The sequence below is a fragment of the Watersipora subatra genome, chromosome 3 (genome assembly GCF_963576615.1).
Source record: "Watersipora subatra chromosome 3, tzWatSuba1.1, whole genome shotgun sequence".
Classification (NCBI taxonomy): domain Eukaryota; kingdom Metazoa; phylum Bryozoa; class Gymnolaemata; order Cheilostomatida; family Watersiporidae; genus Watersipora; species Watersipora subatra.
The window spans coordinates 73,866,110-73,888,803 of record NC_088710.1 but is presented as its reverse complement, the minus strand read 5'-3'; the positions used below and the strand labels follow the sequence as shown (position 1 = coordinate 73,888,803).

The following is a 22,694-nucleotide window of genomic DNA, read 5'->3' as shown; positions in this document are numbered from 1 at the left end:
TCATTTGGTAGATTAATATTGTATAACTTATAAATATGCAGATTTGTAGCATGTTATTTAATAGCATTGTTGCGGCTATTTTAACACGGCTTACAATGGATCGATGCTCATAACTCCACTTCTATTGCACATAAAAAGCTAGTTTTGGCTGCAAACGTTAGCAAACATATCAAAGAGTGCAATGAGCTTTTATTCAACAATTTTAAATATAGATATAAAATAGAAATACATGTCTTCAAATTTAGAATGAAATAAAAATTGAGAATGCCAACAAATATCAAAAAAAGAACACGGACTATATTATCATCACAGGTCAATTGCAAACAATAGGTATCAACTGGTAGAGATATTTCTCGATGCACATTTATTGAGAGATCTCTGACAAGTTGGAGTATTGCATCCAAGGGGTTAAATATCGCTCCACCGAATAAAAGAGCAAAATATAGGCACCGTTCACTTCGCCCGTAATAGGGTTAAATCTATTTTTCGAAAATTCTGATGAGCCATTTGAAAAATACACCGCCAGCCTCTATTTGAACGCCGCCTCCAATTGACCGCTACTACATGAGAGAGGTTGAAAAATAGAGCGTCAAGGCGTTCAATTAGAGGCTTTATGGTAATTGACATGTTATGAGGTGGACAAGCACTTACTCTTACAAGAACTCAAAATATCCACTTTGCTTAGTGGTACTAATTTGTGTGCTATCAAAGTCTCTCCTCGAATGGTATTGTATGATATCTGTTGCCAATATTTAATTTGAACTACAGTATCAAACTATTAAAACGCTTTCATACTTTACACTACCAGTGATATTTTATTCTTTATTATCATTTCTTGATCAAGGCCAAGTTAGCTAAAGTTTATATGTTGATTTCCTACAAATTCTAAAGTTAACTCTAGGCAACAGTGTTTTATCAGCTCCAGAGTCACTTGGTGCTCAAGAGGGAGTTCGTACCTAAAACCATTTATTATCATGATTCTTGTTTTTTGTGTGATGCCAAAAGAGAAAAAGTGACGTGTCTATTTTTCCCCTCATTTTAAAATTTAAACGAAAGGCTACTAATTAGAGAATGTACTGAAGTAAAGCTAAATGTCCAGATGTGTATGGAATATGCCAGAGCTGATGATTTACATGTAGATCTTCAAAGCAATGTACGGAAGGCTAAACCTTTTCTACTTAAGCCATAGTCATCTGCTAACGCTGAGATGGTGAAAAAGCCTTCCAAAAATGTGTCAGTTTATTTAACACTATACCATATGTAAGCCTAGATATAATAAAAGGGTTTTATTTATGTCATAAATGAAGAACAGTGTAAAGTAAGACTAAAAGCTAGGTCAAGGTATACGTTAAAACTGTAAACTGGGGTTTCATGTTGGTCTGGGATTCTTTAAATCACTACTCCAAGTAAACTTTCAGATGCCTAATGTTTCCTGCGATATTTGGTTGACACTGATACAGTTTTAAGTCTTACATAACCTCAAGCTGTGGCTCACACGGGTAACATATCACAACTTTTTTGAACCAGACTGAGGCTGAATATACATGTATATATCACAACTGAACCAGACTGAGGCTAAATATACATGTATATATCACTATTGAACCAGACTGAGGTTAAATATACATGTATATATCACTATTGAACCAGACTGAGGCTAAATATACATGTATATATCACTATTGAACCAGTCTGAGGCTGAACATACATGTACATATATATCGCAATTAAACCAGACTGAGGCTAAATATACATGTTTATATCACTATTGAATCAGACTGAGGCTAAATATACATGTATATATCACTATTGAACCAGACTGAGGCTAAATATACATGTTTATATCACTATTGAATCAGACAGGCTAAATATACATGTATATATCACTATTGAACCAGACTGAGGCTAAATATACATGTATATATCACTATTGAACCAGACTGAGGCTGAACATACATGTACGTATATATATCGCAATTAAACCAGACTGAGGCTAAATATACATGTTTATATCACTATTGAATCAGACTGAGGCTAAATATACATGTATATATCACTATTGAACCAGTCTGAGGCTGAACATACATGTACATATATATCGCAATTAAACCAGACTGAGGCTAAATATACATGTTTATATCACTATTGAATCAGACTGAGGCTAAATATACATGTATATATCACTATTGAACCAGACTGAGGCTAAATATACATGTTTATATCACTATTGAACCAGACTGAGGCTAAATATACATGCATATATTTCAATTAAACCAGATGACTAACATTGAATTTCGGTCAAGTCCTATCATTCATATTTACAAGAAATGTTCAACAACTAATTTTCATTTTGCAGTTACAAATGGTAATGAATATGGCCAAGCCATTGCCACTAGCGCTGTGATCAATTCGATTATGGGTTAGACAGCTGGCTATAAAAATTTGTGGACAATGAAGCTGAAGAGCGTAAGATAATCAGCACCAATTATCGTTTTTAATTTTCTCGTATGCAGTATTTTTGTAAGTTAAAATAATGAAGCGGTTCTTTAACTCTGCGTGGTCACTTTTGCATAGGCAGCTATTTATCATTTCAGTAAGCGCCTCTGGCTTATCTAGGGTTGAAGATATAAATTTAATATAGTCAGCTGTCCATTACAGCAGTTTAGTCTATAACTTTAGTGTATAACTTGGTGTATAACTTTTGTGCAAACTCAGCGGAACTAATTTTCTACCAATTTAAAAATTGGCTACCAGATAATGAACCGTTTAGTTTTATTTGTGATCAACTGCAGAAATGACCATGGTGCTGTGACTAATTAACCTTTGACCCGCCAAGACAAGCTAGCTCACATCTTTGGGAAAGCCCAAATGATTCTTCAGTTGAAAAAAACATGTTTCTGGCGTTCTTGTGCCTTATATGCGCAGAATAGTTGATGTAGTGCGGTACCGTCTTCTCCAGTGTTTTTAATGAAAGAAATGTTTAGTTAAACAAGTATTAATAAACTTAGGCACTTACATGTTTGCTAGGAATTTAGCTATGTTATACAAAGGCATGTTCTTTCTCACCGAACTTTAGTTAAGGCAATTGCCTGTCAGTATGCTGACTAATCTGCAGGAGTTGATTTGTCAGAGAGGGCAGTGTGAGGTCTAACGCTATTTATTTTCCTATAATTGCCCTTTTGGGAATAGAACCCTACCCGCTGGTACACGTCAGGCACTCTAGACCACAGCTCGATGAGGCAAACTTACAATTGGTTTTGTTGTAGGAGGTCATCAGGTTATCAGAGTCGTGCTATTTGAAAGACATCTAAAGACCAGTCTCCTTTTCTTTGTCAAGTTGCATCTCGAAAGATGAGCTCAACGAATGAGACCATAATGTCATTATGCCCTGCCCTTGTGGAGTGCTTCACCATCATTCTTTTGGGCTTTATCGCTGGCCGGGCTCGGTGGATAACCCCTTCTCAAACTGAAGGCCTCAATATTTTCACCGGCTGGTTTGCATTACCAGCCATGTTGTTTACCACCTTGGCGACGCTGGACTGGTCTACAGTATGTTCACCTGTTATGCGCAATAGCGTGTTATGCTGTTGTATGGAGTTACCATAATTGTGTGTCATTTATCTGTATATTGTCCTATCTATATATATATATATATATATATATATATATCACAGCATACATGCTATGTGCAATGCATCTAATCCACCATTCCTTGGTACTGACTCTGCAGATTCTTTTTCTGTATTTGTCCTCTATAAAGAGCCTGTTTACTGTAGGTTATGTTTTAGTGCTAACTATTTCTTCTGGAATTTGACACTAAGTTTTACTATGTGCATTTGCTCTGTGAGGTTTTTGGTCTGATTCAAATATCTATATCAAGCTAGCCGTACAGAGGTGCGGATAGCTTCTGCATGGTGTTTATAATGTTTGTTCTATATTTGATGACAAAGTTGCACTGTTAATCTGTTTGGAGTCAATAATATTAGAAATGCTCAGTGTATTTTGGTTTATACCTACAGGTAGAATGGCTATTTCTTCTTTCCATCCTCATTAGCAAGGCCAGCCTCTTCTTCATCGTTCTGCTGGTCAGTCTCGTTTTGGAACACCCTATGAATGTTGGTGCAGCCGGCCTTTACTCTATCTTTGCGACGAAGAGTAATGACCTTGCACTAGCTGTGCCTATTTGTAAGTTACTCATTGCATTATTTGCTGGACACAATACAGCACGGTTTTGTTTCTAAAAAGAATTCAGGCTACTACCATCTTTTCGATAAGAGTATTCTATTACCAGCTATTTGTTTACAGTTTCTGCCCTTTATGGTAAAAGTCATCCAGAGTTTGTGCAATACATATATCTTATTGCTCCCATCTCCGTGGTAATACTCAACCCAATAGCCTTTGTTCTGCTTGAAATACAGAAGGCATCAGCGGGTGGCGAGCAGAAGTGAGTGCCAGACCTTTGCTTGGAAACTTTCATACAATTGTTGGAGTTAATTGATTGTTTTTACGAGTTACTGTACAGTTCTTATAAAAATATTTTGTTGCTACAGGAGCAAGGGTCGGATTTTCCTCAGCGTAATAAAGCAAATCTTTACAAACCCGATCATAATCTCAACTATTCTTGGGGTCATCGCCAACTTTTTATTCCATGGGATTTTACCAGCAATTATAGACAGCTTGCTCACAACTCTAGGTATGTACTGGTTACGCTCAGTGTTCTCAGAGCTCTATATGTAAGTCAGTAGTCACTTTCACTATTAATCTAGTAGCTTCAAATAGACATGTAATATTTCACCTATTATTAAATGTTATCTGGCCTATTAATTTTGCTCACCTATTGGGAGATGGCATTGCGTTCTACAATTATTTACACTGGTACACTCGCAGTCTCTATAGCTGTAAGAGGTACACTGTGAGAGATCGTTATGTGTAATAACTATGTGCATAATTATTCTTCCTTAAGGCAAGGTAGTTGAGTGGCGCGAATGGTAGCATGAGTAGCTTAGTTCAATTCCTGCACTTTCATTCATTTTTCGTAACACTCCCTTGCGTGGCTACGGACAGACGCAACTCTTGTTATAGTAAAGATCATCTACTACAAAGCATTTATTGTTGCTGGTCATGCCTGAATAGCACCAATACATGTTGCTATTTCAAAGCTAAACCTAGTAATTATCTCCCTTTATCTCTTCTGTCTGACTATTTCACGTTTCATTGCTCTTGATAGATATCAAACAAGGAACCTTTTACTAATTTGAGTGTGGCGGTTTTCAACTTTAGTTTCTCAGGTTACCAAAATAATTCAGCGGAATTGTTTGGTTACGAAAATGCATAGTAGTTGTATTTATTAAGATTGTCATGTAAGAGAAAAAGGATGGAATACCCAATATCTGAAAATACTTCAAGAGCACAAATGTCATGTTTGATGAGGAATATTGAATCCGCCAACCATAAGAGCTCTGCACTGGTTGCATTTCGTAACTAAGTGACATGGATATTGGCATGAGGGTAGCTTCTTTTACCTTGCAGCTGATTCTTTCAATGCATCTGCACTTTTCCTGCTTGGCATCTGTGCTGTTGGAAAGTTCAGCAACCCATCACCCCTGTTACTCGCCGGTTGTGGCCTACTAGTTACTGCTAAACTGTAAGTAGACATGGTGGCACCCGCCATACCTACTCAATCATTCATGGGTCGCCCAATTTCTTCTCTCTAATCATATTATTGTCTGGTATTACTTATCACCAACATAGCTGCAACTACTACCCTCTATTTACTCCTCCAGGTTGGTATTATCTATTATTGCCATAGCCGTGACTACAGCACTGCAGTGTGGTGCTGACACCAATTCAACGGCAGATTATTCTATGTTTGCATTTATCTATGGCACAATACCTACTGCTCCCACAGTCTACATTTATGCTACTCACTACGGCGTTGCTGTGCATGTGGTGAGTGTTTTATTCCTCAACATATCGTTTTGGTTTTAACCAATCACTGCTCTGGATTATCTTTGCAGTAGATTGTCCTTGTTATAGGCTATCATTGCTGTAGATTATCCTTGTTGCACACGATTTTTGCTGGAGATTATCCTTGCTGTCGGCTATTTTTGCTGTAGATTTTCCTTGTTATATACTGTCTTTGGTCTAAATTATCCTTGTTGTAGGCTATCTTTGCTGTAGATTATGCTTGTTGTAGACTATCTTTGCTGTAGATTATCTATGCTGTAGATTATGCTTGTTGTAGACTATCTTTGCTGTAGATTATTCTCATGCAAATTGATGTGATTTCAATTATTACTTGTTCAGTTCAAGCTTTAGGTTATTAAACATGGCTACTGAAGAGATATCAATCAAGTCTACCAAGATTACATTAAATTCTTATTTACTTCTTGATATTATTCAGCATATTGAACAGAAACTCTATAATATGGTTCAGCGTATTAGACAGAAACTCTATAATATGGTTGAGTGTATTGGACAGAAACTCTATAATATGGTTCAGCGTATTGGACAGAAACTCTATAATGTGGTTCAGCGTATTGGACAGACACTCTATAATATGGTTCAGTGTATTGGACAGAAACTCTATAATGTGGTTCAGCGTATTGGACAGACACTCTATAATATGGTTCAGTGTATTGGACAGACACTCTATAATATGGTTCAGTGTATTGGACAGAAACTCTATAATATGGTTCAGCGTATTGGACAGAAACTCTATAATGTGGTTCAGTGTATTGGACAGAAACTCTATAATATGGTTCAGCGTATTGGACAGAAACTCTATAATGTGGTTCAGCGTATTGGACAGACACTCTATAATATGGTTCAGCGTATTGGACAGACACTGTGTATTATGGTTCAGCGTATTGGACAGACACTCTATAATATGGTTCAGCGTATTGGACTGAAACTCTATAATATGGTTCAGCGTATTAGACAGACACTCTATAATATGGTTCAGCGTATTGGACTGAAACTCTATAATATGGTTCTGCGTATTGGACAGAAACTCTATAATGTGGTTCAGCGTATTGGACAGAAACTCTATAATATGGCCCAACTCAAAAAACAGAATGCGCAAAATTTACAAATGTCATGCTTTAAAGTGTGATTATTGTCTAAAATGAATGTAAGCAGCATCAATATGTAGCAACAGAATTTGAGGAAACCATCAATCTGCCCTGTACTGGGAAAATTTAACACTGTCAACAGCCACTCATTCAGCAAATCAAGGTCAATGCATCTAATTGTACAGCCAATTTGGACATACTGGCCAATCCCATTACAACAACTACATACTGGCCAATCCCATTACAACAGCTACATTGTTCCAAAGCTCAATGCTCAAAAGTATAATCATGTATCAAACAAATTTGTTCTCCTGAGTGTATTAGATGCCAAACATTGAGAAATTTTATAGTGAAACAGTTATCAGATGTAGAATGTAAACTTGCTTATTGTGTAAGTGGATGTCACTCGCTTGAAGTGCGAGAAGCAATAGCATGACACATCGGTACATCACTAACAAATAATTTGTAAACATTGGTTGAAACTGAAAAGTGCAAAGGGTGTCCATGCATTTAGAGCTTGCATACGTAGATAGAATAACATACATGTAGATCCAGTTAAATATGCAAACCAGTAATGATCACCAAGGTAATAAAGTAGGTTACTCCAATTGACCTGCAATTACAAACTAATTATACCTTGACTAAGCTTGATGATTCATATCAGATTTTTCTTCAAAATATTTCAAGGATTTGCAAGAGAAGCACGTTGGAGCTGCTGCTATTGTGTGGGGTATCACACCGCCAATTTCTCATAAACAATGAGGAGTTGGTTGGATGTAAGACTCGTTGTTAGTACTGTCACTGCATTCTACAACATGCCTAACTGGTCATGCATTAAACTGCGTAGCGAGTAAATGAATATGAGTGAGGATATTAATAGCATGCTATTCGTACCAAATCAAAGTCTCATATTGTAAATTCAACGACTAAACATACGCTCATATATCAAAACTGTTTGAGCAACAGGTTGCATCACTAGCCTTATAATTACTATGACATTACAATGGACTGCATAAATGTTATTATGCGTGTACAAGTTATATATTTGGCAAATGAGATTACAACATGTTGTTATGTAGCTACAGTTTTCTTAAATGCTTCAAATGCCAACTTACTATCAAGCTTTGTGAATATATATAAGTGGGATATCATTTTTGCTGTACAATAATTTAGCAAAATAATACATACAAGTACCTGTGAGAACACAAAATAATTGTATATGGGGTATATATTTTTATTTAACTGACAAGGTAGTGAGCATGCGAATAGTTACTGGATAAATGTGTAGATAGAGATAAGTATATCAATAGTTTAATTGGGTCACTGACCAAACAAACCTATTGTATAGTAGTGGGAGTTGGTGTGATTAGGTTTTTATTGCTAATAACAATTGAATAGCAGGTAAAAACTGCTCAGCAAAACAAAGTTAACTGCGCACGCGTGTTGCCCTTGAAGAGTTGGCGGTTGTACACGATTATAGATTATTTTTATGTAATAAAGCAACGCAACTTGAGAAAAGTCTCTCAGTAGAGTGTTATTGTTTTATGATTTATAACTAATAATGTCAAAATTATTTCCTGTAAGCTTTAAACTATTTGTATGAAGTTTTGAGCAACTTCCTCTCATCCTTAGTTTCTCTAACATAAATCATCACATAGTGATAAGTACATGTACAACAAAAACCCTGACTTATAAGTTATAACTACTTGGGAATAACATTAAATTAATTTTTCTAAATGGGTCAGACCTCAGTTTGACAATTACTACACAAATATTAGATGTGCCATCTTTGATAGTTCACAACATACATACATACCTTCATAATTTATTACTAAATACACCGATGTGTGACAGTCACTAACATGAAACTAGAGAGTTTATCTGAGGTTAAAAGGCAAGCATTCTTATTTTTCAAAGGTTTTTGTTATTCTTGCAGATATCAACATCACTGGTTCTGGCTACCGCTATAGCCGCTCCTTTCATGTTCATCACAGCTATAATGGTCAGCATTCCCATGTTTTCTCTAGAAGACAGCATGCTGCCAACTCTTTCTGTCGATATCTCCATAATCTCCATAACCTTTTGTGTAAGTTACTGCGCGTGGTGGGCTCAAACGTTGGGCTCATGGGTGTCATAAGGCTCAGACACTGAGTCTTATAAAGCTCCAGCATCTTGATTTATATGGTTGGGATTCTTTATAAACTAAAACTTTAAATTCACTTTTAGAGTTGTGTATAAATATAAACACATTTAAACAGAAACAAAATACTTAAATTTAATTTTATCAATTTTCTAGTGTTGATGATTTTGATGCTCGAAAAGGAGGGTATGATACATTATTTAATATTGAACTTCGTAAAATCAAACTGTGAGGAAGAACATGCATACTGTACATGTATACTGATTCACTATACATGTATACTGATTTACTGTACATGTATACTGATTTACTATTATACATGTATACTGATTTACTATTATACATGTATACTGATTTACTATACATGTATACTGATTTATTATACATGTATACGGATTCACTATACATGTATACTGATTTATTATACATGTATACTGATTTACTATGCATGTATACTGATTTACTATGCATGTATACTGAATTACTATACATGTATACTGATTTATTATACATGTATACGGATTCACTATACATGTATACTGATTTATTATACATGTATACTGATTTACTAAACATGTATACTGATTTACTATACATGTATACTGATTTATTATACATGTATATGGATTCACTATACATGTATATTGATTTATTATACATGTATACTGATTTACTAAACATGTATACTGATTTACTATACATGTATACTGATTTACTATGCATGTATACTGATTTACTATACATGTATACTGATTTACCGTACATGTATACTGATTTACTGTACATGTATACTGATTTACTATACATGTATACTGATTTACTATACATGTATACTGATTTATTATACATGTATACTGATTTACTATACATGTATACTGATTTACTATACATGTATACTGATCTACTACACATGTATACTGATTTACTGTACATGTATACTGATTTACTATACATGTATACTGATTTCCTATACATGTATACTGATTTACTATGCATGTATACTGTTTTACTATGCATGTATACTGTTTTACTATGCATGTATACTGATTTACTATGCATGTATACTGATTTACTATACATGTATACTGATTTAATATACATCTATACTGATTTACTATACTTGTATACTGATTTACTATACATGTATACTGATTTACTGTACATGTATACTGATTTACTATACATGTATACTGATTTACTATACATGTATACTGATTTACTATACATGTATACTGATTTCCTGTACATGTATACTGATTTCCTGTACGAACCTACTGTTTAAAGAAACTTCAATTATTATTATTTGGCCTTTGGTGTTAAGTTTGAGTAAATATTAGACTTGGGTCAAGGTACTTTCCAACATGCAACATTTGAAGTTTCTCCAAAAGGTGCAGTTTTGTAAATCAGTACACGCGTATGCAGTTCTTTTTCACATAGTCTGGTTGGACATTCTTAAAATAATATACTAAATAGCTTTTCACACTTTTCATATTTTTGAAATCATGGATTTTAAGGAGACCAATTCAACTGGAAGACGTGATGGAGAGAAAAGGCGATGCTTTCTTTAGAATTGCAACAAAACAATGAAGACAAAAACATTAGCAAATATTTCTGAATCAATTCATTAAGAAATCTAGGAAATCCTCTAACAGCTATTCACTATGTTTCCATGATGCGCAGTGCTTCAGAGTTGCGCCCTCTCCGAATCATGGAAATGGCGTCTTCGCACTGAAATCACTGCGCACTAATCAGTGCGAAGCCAGAGCAAATTCGCAGCAAGGAAACAGCAATTGCGCAGTGGCTGCGCATAGCTCTCGTGCCGTGGAGACGGATTCTTCGAGGGGCATAAACTAGTACAAAAGTTATTCCGCTAATCTTGTTTTTTTTTCTATTCTTCCGATCTTCTTTCACCTAAATTTAATTATGGTCTGCACCCACAAGGATGATGAGGTGATTGCTTTCCTAGACTTTGTTATCGATGCCAACATTTTTCGAAAAATAGGTGGCAAGTCTGAAATTAACGTTTAAATATTATATTACTTAAAAAATACTTATTAAAAATATATTACTTTGTAAAAATTGTGTTATGGTTTGTAAAAACTTGTGAATGTGTATTGTAAATAAAAGTATAATGACGACAGAAGCATAAAAAGACCGTTTCTGACGTTCGGTATCCATGATCGATTCTATTTCTCCATCAGGCGATTCGATTTATACAATTTCTCTTCTCTGGCTAATTTGCTGAAAACCACTGCGCAGCATGGAATCGTACAATCTCCTCGACTTCGGAGGGGGCTGCATCGCAGTACTGCGCACCATGGAAACATAGTGATTGTGAGAAATAATGTAAGTGTTGAGAAGGAAAAATAGCCTGAAACTAGTGTAAGTGGAGCTGGACTTGGTAATTAAAGATGAAGTGTAAAATAACAAATATAAAAGCAAAAAATTTAAACAAGTTATTTAAAGGTCACATAGTCTAAGTTAATTAACCTCTGTATACTTATCACGGCATATACCTACACATCGTCTGTCTGCTGTATTACCAAGGCGAGGCTACGCCTCTGTTTTGAAAGTTTTCAATCTAAAGGCAAAGTAACAATAAAAACTTATTTTTGTTGATTATTGCTTCATTTATTCAGCTTTTTACATATAATTTTATTTTTACATATAACTTTTACATAGTTTTAGTGAGGCATAACGGAGTATACAATTAGGCCAGCAATTTTGACATAGGACTGAAATCTTGGAATGGTCCAACTTGGTTAAGCTTTTGTTGTACTGGTTATTATATGCGTCTGTTTTGTGTGTACATTAGGTTGGAGTGTTGCTTCTGTTTGCTTTCACCAGAAGAGGCTGCGAACTGCCCCATATCATGGTTGTGCTCCTCATCATTTTTCAGGTCAGTTTGTTTCATTGCTCAGGTCTTCTGTCAGTCTAAACAAGGTATCACATGTATCAGATATGATGTGCTTCCCAACATCTTAATATGATTCATTCTGATTTATTTCTTGTTCAGCTTTTGGCAAACATTGGAACGCTCGTACCTGGCACAATGGCTACTGATGATTGCAAAGCATCCGCAAACTTTGCCGACTATTTTGTCTATCTACTACACGCTGTTGGCACACTTGGCATCTCATGCATGTTCTCTATATCAGCCATCTGCATTTATCTCATCAGCTGCCACGGTGTTTCTTATGCTCTACAGCAGAAGTGGAAACTTCTCCTATACGGACTCGGGTATGCTCTGTCATACTGTATAAGTCATCGGGTATGCTCTGTCATACTCTATAAGTCATTCGGTATGGTCTGTCATACTCTATAAGTCATCGGGTATGCTCTGTCATACTGTATAAGTCATCGGGTATGCTCTGTCATACTCTATAAGTCATTGGGTATGGTCTGTCATACTCTATGAGTCATCGGGTATGCTCTGTCATACTGTATAAGTCATTGGGTATGGTCTGTCATACTCTATAAGTCATCGGGTATGCTCTGTCATACTGTATAAGTCATTGGGTATGCTCTGTCATACTCTATGAGTCATCGGGTATGCTCTGTCATACTGTATAAGTGGGTACGTTCTGTCATACTGTATAAGTGGGTACGCTCTGTCATACTGTATAAGTCATCAGGTATGGTCTGTCATACTGTATAAGTCATCGGGTATGCTCTGTCATACTGTATAAGTCATTGGGTATGGTCTGTCATACTCTATAAGTCATCGGGTATGCTCTGTCATACTGTATAAGTCATTGGGTATGCTCTGTCATACTCTATGAGTCATCGGGTATGCTCTGTCATACTGTATAAGTGGGTACGTTCTGTCATACTGTATAAGTGGGTACGCTCTGTCATACTGTATAAGTCATCAGGTATGGTCTGTCATACTGTATAAGTCATCGGGTATGCTCTGTCATACTGTATAAGTCATCGGGTATGCTCTGTCATACTCTATGAGTCATCGGGTATGGTCTGTCATACTGTATAAGTACACTGTATAAGTCAGTAGTCCATGCTATCTTACTCTTCGCATCCTCAGACCCTCCAGAATGTTGTTGTTATTGTTACACTGATAGGCAAAATCTTTTAGTGTGCCATTCTTTATGTCCCACAAGACCGGCGAGAAAACATTGTTTGTGTTGCAATTTTAAATTTGTAAATTGATTTAATGTAGTTTATGTTTTCGCCACCTCAATATATGTTTAAGCTCTACCCCTTGAGTGGGATAAGGTTTCCTGTTTAATCTCTTCCAACTTCGACGCTTTTCTAGACACAAGAGTGGGAATGCCAAGTATACCGTTGTGTAGCTTGCTATTGGTTAAGAGACATTGATAAGCTCTGCATTGTTCTAAGAGGTCTTGCGTTGAAACATCTTGCGTAAAAACTGAAAGTGGACATAATTTTTTTAATGTTTTAGGTAACGCAATTCTATTAGAATCACTCCCAATTTGCATTAGACTTAATGCTGATACAATATTATAGAAAATTGTTTACTAACAATTAGCGTTGCATTAAAATATTATGCTAATTTTAAAGGTTATAATAAATTCTCCCAAGGATTTTTTAAAAGATGTTTCCATAAATAGGGTTTTCTCATTCTGTTTTGTTTGGCTCAGACTCGCTTTGGCTTGATTGGATGAAGTAAATAGTTTTGACATACAACTTAACTACGAGGCGTTGTTACACATCATAACTGTTCACTCTGTCGGTCTCCTGCTTTCTCGTTCACGCTAAATAGTTTTGACATACAACTTAACTACGAGGCGTTATTACACATCATAACTGTTCACACTGTCGGTCTCCTGCTTTCTCGTTCACGCTTTACTTGCGCATTTGAAGTACAGTGACACTATGTCAATGTATGCAAACTTGTTTCATGCCAAGAGATCTACTGCTACTGATATTCAATGCACAAGCTTTTCCTGATTCTCTATAGTTATTAACACTTTCAGTCCAGCACTCGTGTCAATTTTTAAAAGCCACCATAACGGTCATTCTCCTACCAAGGAAGATTAGCTGTCAGTTATATGTTTACAAGAAATTCACAGCGTAAACTCTCTTTCTAATGGGCTCATTAAATCGGTTGTAAATAAAATGTTTTCAAGTTATTCCCAGTATCATATATTTTTCATCATTGAAAACTCGCTCTGGGTAACTGTTGATATTGTAACGATTTTACTGATATGGCATTCTACTAAGAACAAAACTTGATAGACATCCACTCATTTAGCAATAAATACCTTTTTTGTAAATAAATACAATAAATACCTTGAATTTTGTAGGATGTAAAGAGACGAATTTAGCTATATATTACTGGCAGCATCAGATTTGAGAACCCATAAAATTAAACAGGAAAGTCTGAGGCTTTTTAAAAATGCATCGCATTCAAAAAATAGGCATTTAACGATTTTATATAAAAAATCAAGTTAATCTTTACCATGGATTTCTATAGTTTTTGAAAAGTGGATTGTATATATGTATATACATGTACATATGCTGTTGGTACCGTAAGGAAGTCTTAGACTGGCATAGCTAATAGGATTGAAAATGTTACCTTTTAATGTTGATTAAGCTGAGCTGCTTGATATTTTATTGTGTCCCTTGGTAGTTCTTTTCTATTCATATCTTCTCTCAAATGCTCCACATTATCCTCACATATACCTTTACATATCTAACCGCAGTGTACTACACCTGAAGTGATTGTATATCTAACCATAGTATACTACACCTGAAGTGATTGTATATCTAACCATAGTGTACTACACCTGAAATGATTGTATATCTAACCGCAGAGTACTACACCTGAAGTGATTATTTATCTAACCATAGTGTACGACACCTGAAGTGATTGCATATCTAATCATAGTGTACTACACCTGAAGGGATTGTACATCTAACCATAGTGTACTACACCTGAAGTGATTGCATATCTAACCATAGTGTACTACACCTGAAGTGATTATATATCTAACCATAGTGTACTACACCTGAAGTGATTGCATATCTAACCATAGTATACTACACCTGAAGTGATTGTATATCTAACCATGGTGTACTACACCTGAAGTGATTGTATATCTAACCATAGTGTACTACACCTGAAGTGATTGCATATCTAATCATAGTGTACTACACCTGAAGGGATTGTATATCTAACCATAGTGTACTACACCTGAAGTGATTGTATATCTAACCATAGTGTACTACACCTGAAGTGATTGCATATCTAACCATAGTGTACTACACCTGAAGTGATTATATATCTAACCATAGTGTACTACACCTGAAGTGATTGCATATCTAACCATAGTGTACTACACCTGAAGTGATTGTATATCTAACCATGGTGTACTACACCTGAAGTGATTGTATATCTAACCATAGTGTACTACACCTGAAGTGATTGTATATCTAACCATAGTGTACTACACCTGAAGTGATTGTGTATCTAACCATAGTGTACTACACCTGAAGTGATTGTATATCTAACCGTAGTGTACTACACCTGAAGTGATTGTATATCTAACCATATTGTACTACACCTGAAGTGATTGCATATCTAATGATAGTGTACTGCGACAGAATAGAAAGAGGCAATTTGTTTTGTTCTTCAGATTTCCTGTTCTCATTGGCTTCATTAGCATCCCTCTCAACGACATTTTGTCTCTGCCATGTGTAGGCCTGCGCATGTTTGGTTTTGCACAGGTAAGTAACTGCTAGTTGTAGCTCACTTCAACCAGCCTATTTGACTTGCAGTGTTAAGTCACGCACTCAATGCCTCTCTTGTCTTCTATTGCAGGAGCATGTAGCTTGGTAAAGATTCATATTTTTATAGTATGTTGGCTAAGGTGTGAGTTTGATCCCATCTCACTTATCATTTGCTTTAGTTTAGCTTTTACACAGTTTGTCTTGCAATTCATTCTTTCGTAGTTGCCAAACTTGTTTCAATGCTCAACAAACGTCTATAGTTATTAGTTTCAGTCTTGCCGTTGTCCTTAACGTTTTGTATTCCCTTTGCTCTCATTTGTAGGTATGTTTAGTGACAGTCGTGTTGGCCCTCAATACTCTGGTTGCAATCTATTTCCTTGTACTAAGGCACAGGTGTATGAGCCAGCAGCAGTCACAGCTGAGACTTGCCACAGACATTTCTAGTATGGAGTCTAGTCTCAACGTTAAACTAACTGACGGCCATGGCAGGTCATATGGTGCTTGCAGCAAGAGTGAGTCAGGTTGGCCTATCCCCCTTATAACATATTCCTATTTTGCTCTAACATTGATCTAGTCTCCATAAACTTTGTTGCCTTTAAAGATGTGATTGCGTCAAATTTTAGTTGATTTTAACAGAAAGTATCGATCTTTTTTATCATTTGAAATGTTGTTTGTTGCTTTAGGCGATCTCATTGTCAAGATATTTGAAGATTAAAATCGACAAAAAGTGATCGCGGTAAAAAACGCTCAGAAAAAAAGATGTGCCCAGACTTGCCCAAAATTATGTAGCCTATATAGTGAGACAGTCTGTCTCTATCTCTCGTATTCACATCGGCTATTGCGATAAAAGTCTACTCCTGCGCAGCTCTATTGGTATATATTTTATTTTGTATTTGCTCATGTTGGCTAGAATAAAGTTTTAAATCCAGCAACAGATACATTATTATCAATGTCTCAAACGCCTCAAATAAGGGAAATTAAAAATTTGTCATATTAGCTTCCTCTAAATGCTGTGTAAACATCCAAGTATCGACTGCGATTCTGCCGATCTACGGTAATTAGGTCGCCGAGTTAACTTATTTCGTCGCAGTCTTTGTATCAGCTAACTTCTCAGTTGCTACCCACACCGGAAACTAGCCACTAAACAAAATACCCGTAAGCACGCCGCCATCTTTGAAAATAATATGTTTGAATATAGTATGGCGTAACCAACTGCATCCCAAAAAGTCATGTATAGTCAACGTTATCGAGCCATTATCAGTATCAATTTGTAGAAAAAATTTACTGGTCACTTTCGATTAGTAAATCAAGTACAAAACAAATCGTTTTATGAGTTGACCAAAATAGTAAACACAAAACAACGTCAATTTCGTTGAAATCAATTAACCCACCGATTCTGGCAAAGGATTACTAAAGCCATTCTGGCATATGGTTGGCAGTTTGTGGACTTTCCTGATTTCACTTAGTAGAGTGGAGCATAAAATTTTTTGAATTTAATATTTGGTCCATTGGAATTGAGTCGAGCTATGCAGAAGTACCTGCCAATACAGCTGTGATTACACTTCATAAATCCATCTATCAGAGAAGATTTCAGCACAAATGGCAACAGGGCTATGATGAGTTCAATATGTCCTGAAAATCATGTTTTGCATTGCCTTCCACAATATCATTTTATTATATAATTTTTACAAGCCAAAACATTTTCATCGCAGCATAAAGTTTTTATTGTAAACATCCATCCAAGTCGTGGCCATTCACATAGTTTCAGCTCATATAATAGGACAAATTAATCTACTGCAGCAAACTCAAACAAAACATATTATGGTTTGTGCAGCACACATTCGTGTCTCTCTTTCCCATTTATAGCAGTTTCCAGATCGACATGACTGCTCTCCTATTGAACCACATAAACATCCCGTAACAATAAAACAAATGTAATATATGTCATTTATATATATATGTCGTTCTAACGTGTATCTACTGAAAGCTTTCAATTTGAGAGTTGATAGATTGCGAGTGTAATTTTTAAAATGAATAAATGTTTAAGAAAAGCATAAATATGCAAAGCCAACAATTTGAAGCTTTGTTTTTGAGAGTTAAAGATGAGCATTGATCGATCGATTTTCCTCACTTTCTACAGGTGAGAAATGAACATAAATTTTAATCATAAATCTAATTTACTAGCTAAAAATGCCAAACAAAATTTTAAGCAAATTTTATAGCTAAGTGAAACGATAAAATGTTGTGAAACGATTGAAAAGTTACGAAATGATGATTCGTGATAGCAAAAAAGTTATAAGTTTACTTATTAGTAGATGTATTCACGAGTACTAAAATTATTACCGTTAGTTTAGAATATATGTAAAGGATACTCAAAGTTAACGATAAATTTACCTCCATTCTCCTATCTTCCTCTGCAGCATAACGCTGCTGACGCCTGTCAGCTCTAACCATAACCTCTCTGCCCCAATCTTTAATTGCCTGACGCTCAGAAAACTTTGAGTCACCTTCGCTGAACTGAGCATTGTTAGAATTCTGCTGTTCGTCAATAAAACGTGTCGGTGCAGTAATTCAGTAAATTAATGATGTCAATTAAATCAGTAAATTAAATATTGATATCAATGCATGGAGCTACTAGAATCTACTACTAGTTGATGCGCGTAACTAACTAGTAATACAGTAAAGTCCCTAACAACAAGAATTTTCGAAATCACAGACAAATCATTTTACGAGCGATAACATTTAATGACTTATATAAAATTTCGTACTGCTGATCGGCTAATGAAAAGATCTTATATTTATCGCTCGAGGACTCTTTTCACACGTATCACTCGTTACGTCACTTATGAAGCACTCGCTCGAATCTGAGCTTTTTAAAAGATGGCCTCATTCAAACGCTTATTTCTCTGGACAGGGTTAGTCTATAAAGACAAAAATGACATCAAATTTTAGCTGATGTTTTAGCCTTTTATTGGTCTTAATTTCATTAAATCAATCTTTTTGACGCAATCACATTTTTAAGGAAGCAGCATTGGTGTCGTATAAAGGCATGTCACATCATGGGGCTGGATTTAAGGCTTCAGGTGTAGTTTTAAAGGTTTAACCGCATCTGGCGTCCGGAATAATTATTAAGCACTACATCATGTCTGAATTTATCTCTGACATTTCATAAGTGCTTTTTTCAAGGTTTGGATCAAGTACTTCGCATATTATGTTTAATATTTCACGCGGTATATGCAATAGTATGCACATCTCTGCACTGTAGAGACTAAGGTTCCTGCTATTGAAGATTTAACCAGATCGAATTGTTCCCAAAATGGAGGACTTGATGAGGAGAGGAGCCCTCTACTCGATGCCTGCAGTCGCTGTCCAGATAGGTGAGATTTGATCCAGTCTTGGGTATAGATTTTCCTTGTTTGCCGTCTGTCTTTATATCAGTATTTTATTAGAATTCTGCATTACTGTAGTTCAAAGACTGTACTATAGAGCATTTCGGAACTGCTGTTAACTTTACTTTAGTTCAAAGACTGTACTATAGAGCATTTCAGAACTGCTTTTAACTTTACTTTAGTTCAAAGACTGTACTATGGAGCATTTCAGAACTGCTGTTAACTTTACGGAAAACATTTGTAGGGTTGGTGCACAAGAGCAATGTGTGAATGGTGACTCGACAACATCTCCTAAATTAGGACGAACGCTCGCTTTTTTGATCGTCCAAATTGTTTCACAAATTGTGGTATGCATTCTTTATTTTTGCTCTGTGGTCAACACACTGTGACTCCATGAGAATGTACATATGACTCTTAGATACTCAATGCATTTGCTATTTGTTTACAGGGCGGTATCATTGCATAATTGGCTGTCTATTTGTTTACAATTGTGGAAGCTAAAAGTTTTTTTAGGGCATAATAGACCTTTAAAAATGCAACATTTAACAAAGCTCGTTGTCAATTTTGTGGGAGTTGTTCCACTCTTGTTATGATAAAATGCTTTGGTTACGATCTTTACTGATAAACTCTGCATCCACTCCGGCCAAGATTCACTTCACATTTCTATGTTGAGATTTTTTAGGCGCAATGTTTTGAAGGTCTGCAAGAATCTGATGTATTGAACCATTTGCAATTTATAAGTTGCGTTGATCTTGTTTTGTGCAAATTTGATGTCTATTTTTAATAATGTTTGTAGTAAAGTAAATATATATATTTTAATAATTAATATTTTGTAGTTATGTTACCACTATAATATGTATCCATTTCAAATATTCTTCGAGTAATGGGTCATTGATATTGTTCAGATGCCCTGTACAGCTATAAAGACATATCTGGTGTTTCAATGATTACTTTGCAAATGTGCTGATCAGATTTGAGTCTTATGTCAAGCCCTAAATATCAGCATTTTAAACCAAAACCCTGAGTTTCAATCAATTTTGATGGCCTTCTCAATGAACACTACAAAATTTCAATAAAAATTATGTTTTAAATATTTGATCTAAATAGACCGTTGCTATAGTTTTTGATACGAAACGAGCATTGACCATTTTAAAGATTTCTTTAAGTGGTGTTTTAAGATTTTTTCGCTGCGCAAATTTTTTCATTTTTATATTGAAGGTCCTCAATTACTATATATGGACGATGGTGGAGCCGCCATACGAAGGAGATTCTAACTATCTCGTGGAAATAGAGTTTCTCTTCGTAGTAACTCACAGTGGCCAAGGAATCTTCATTTTTCTCATATTTGGTCTTGATACAGAGATAGTTCTCAGTCCAATCAAGCGACTGTAAGTGTCCCTGCAACACGCGATTAAAAAGTTACTTGCTCACGAAATACCAGCTGCATTAGAATCGCTTTTTTGGCTAGCCATTCCCAGCAGCAGTTTTTATATACCATAGACCTCTATTTATATACCACTTCTCATATGAAACATTCATATGTCATAGACCTCTATTTAATGACATCAGCTTATCATAGGGGAATGTGACGCCAACTTGATTATAATATAAAAGGAATTTATCCAGATTTTAGTAGTTGGCTGAATTCGACAATCGAGGTTTGATTTGAAAGTAAAATGGAATAACGCGTTTTTATACACTCCGATTTTAGAGGCTGTAGATCAAAATTAATCTGTTTTTGTTCTTTTGGTGAAATTGGTTGTATTCTTTCATGCAGATTCTTAGATATGTTAAAACCTTTAAAATCCAAATTAGTTGGATTATTATTCTGTGACAAGTGAATATTGTTATAGATAAGTTACTGTATATCGTGACAAGTGAATATTGTTATAGGTAAGTTACTGTATATTGTGACAAGTGAATATTGTTATAGGTAAGTTACTGTATATTGTGACAAGTGAATATTGTTATAGGTAGTTACTGTATATCGTGACAAGTGAATATTGTTATAGATAAGTTACTGTATATCATGACAAGTGAATATTGTTATAGGTAAGTTACTGTATATCGTGACAAGTGAATATTGTTATAGGTAAGTTACTGTATATTGTGACAAGTGAATATTGTTATAGGTAGTTACTGTATATCGTGACAAGGGAAAATTTTTATAGGTAAGTTACTGTATATCGTGACAAGTGAATATTGTTATAAGTAAGTTACTGCATATGGCTCATAGACATATCTTTATGTATTTACAACGTTCTTCTCTGGCTTACTTCTTTTTTGTCTTGCAGGTTTCAACGTCTTTGCGCAAAGAAGTCGGACCCTGAAAGACAAATTGTAAACCTCTCTGTTGAGACTGTGCGAGTTTGTTCGCAATTTGAAGAGCACCATCTTCAACACTGTAAGGAGACTCTGCCTCGTGTGCACAGGTTTGTCTGTCCTTTACAAATAATTTTGTGTCAAATTCTGCCGTCCTGTGCATGTTCACATCCCAAGTAATTGTCCTTCTATTATACAGGTCTAGAAAAGACTGCTTTCATGGTGCCGCTTTGTCGTCATGGCTCATGAGGGCTGGTTTAGCGCCGAGTACAACAGAAGCTCAAATGTATGCAGAGCATCTTCTTCGAGGATCTATTATCGAGTCGTGCTCTAAGCGTCCCAGTGACACCTTCATTGACACGAAAAGTGCATTTTATAGATTTAGTATCATAAGACCGGCAGAATTTTCAGAAATAAAAGAAGAGGCGGCGTAGAATAATTTATTACCATTTATGTTTATATGTATATGTATAGTCTTGTCACAACATATTTAGTCTCATCTTTCTGTTGCCCATTTTAGCGGTCTCGTGATATTGTGGGAATCTACTGAATTTTGCATTTTTCTCAAAATCTTTACAATATTATAATATTGAGTTTATTTATTTAGGGAGATTGCCTGTGCAGTGACTGTCTAAAATTATATGCATCTAAAAGTATATTTAGATAGCTTTTAGAAGACTTGATCACTTGTCTGTTCCATGTGGAAGAGATAGTTTTGAGATATAATTTTGTATTGACTATTGTGTGTATCGCTGCTGCTGTGCCTACAATGATATTGTGTCGGGGTGGTGGCTATCAAGCCTGAATTGGTATTTTGTTATAAATCTGTTACATTATTACTTTTTCTACAACCGTGTCTAGTCAGTTTTATTCCAGTAACACTATATTTGATGATTGCAATCATACATTAGTGTCTGCAGTAAAGATGTTTCAGAGGTTGAGCAGTAACACGCATTCTACCACTTCGTAAAAATATTATTTAAGTCTTATTAGATTGTTTCTAGTTGACTAGGCAGACACAACTTTATTGGCAAATTAGGGTTGAAATTTAAATTCAAA

General features: G+C 35.5%; 1 protein-coding gene across 2 annotated transcripts; it reads left to right on the top strand.

Annotated features, from left to right (window-relative positions):
* The first annotated feature begins 3,281 nt into the window (after positions 1–3,281).
* On the top strand, positions 3,282–22,474 carry LOC137390159 (lysosomal cholesterol signaling protein-like). Of its 2 annotated transcripts, none has more exons than XM_068076439.1 (16): positions 3,282–3,549; positions 4,020–4,185; positions 4,306–4,444; positions 4,551–4,693; positions 5,530–5,644; positions 5,784–5,949; positions 9,010–9,159; positions 12,029–12,112; positions 12,230–12,453; positions 15,831–15,921; positions 16,247–16,436; positions 19,190–19,301; positions 19,558–19,660; positions 20,532–20,701; positions 21,608–21,745; positions 21,835–22,474. In XM_068076439.1, the coding sequence occupies exons 1-16, from the start codon at positions 3,352–3,354 to the stop codon at positions 22,067–22,069; spliced, it is 2,424 nt and encodes an 807-aa protein (XP_067932540.1). In that variant the 5' UTR covers positions 3,282–3,351; the 3' UTR covers positions 22,070–22,474. The 2 variants fall into 2 exon arrangements, with proteins under 2 accessions (XP_067932540.1, XP_067932539.1); XM_068076438.1 differs by having other exon boundaries at positions 16,247–16,445.
* Positions 22,475–22,694: the final 220 nt, after the last annotated feature.

Bases quoted from the DNA above. Each gene is read 5' to 3' on its own strand.
- LOC137390159 (XM_068076438.1), top strand. From the start codon at position 3,352: ATGAGCTCAACGAATGAGACCATAATGTCATTATGCCCTGCCCTTGTG. The intron at 5,645-5,783 runs GTAAGTAGACAT...TTACTCCTCCAG, and splicing joins CTACTAGTTACTGCTAAACT to GTTGGTATTATCTATTATTG. The intron at 5,950-9,009 runs GTGAGTGTTTTA...TTATTCTTGCAG, and splicing joins ACGGCGTTGCTGTGCATGTG to ATATCAACATCACTGGTTCT.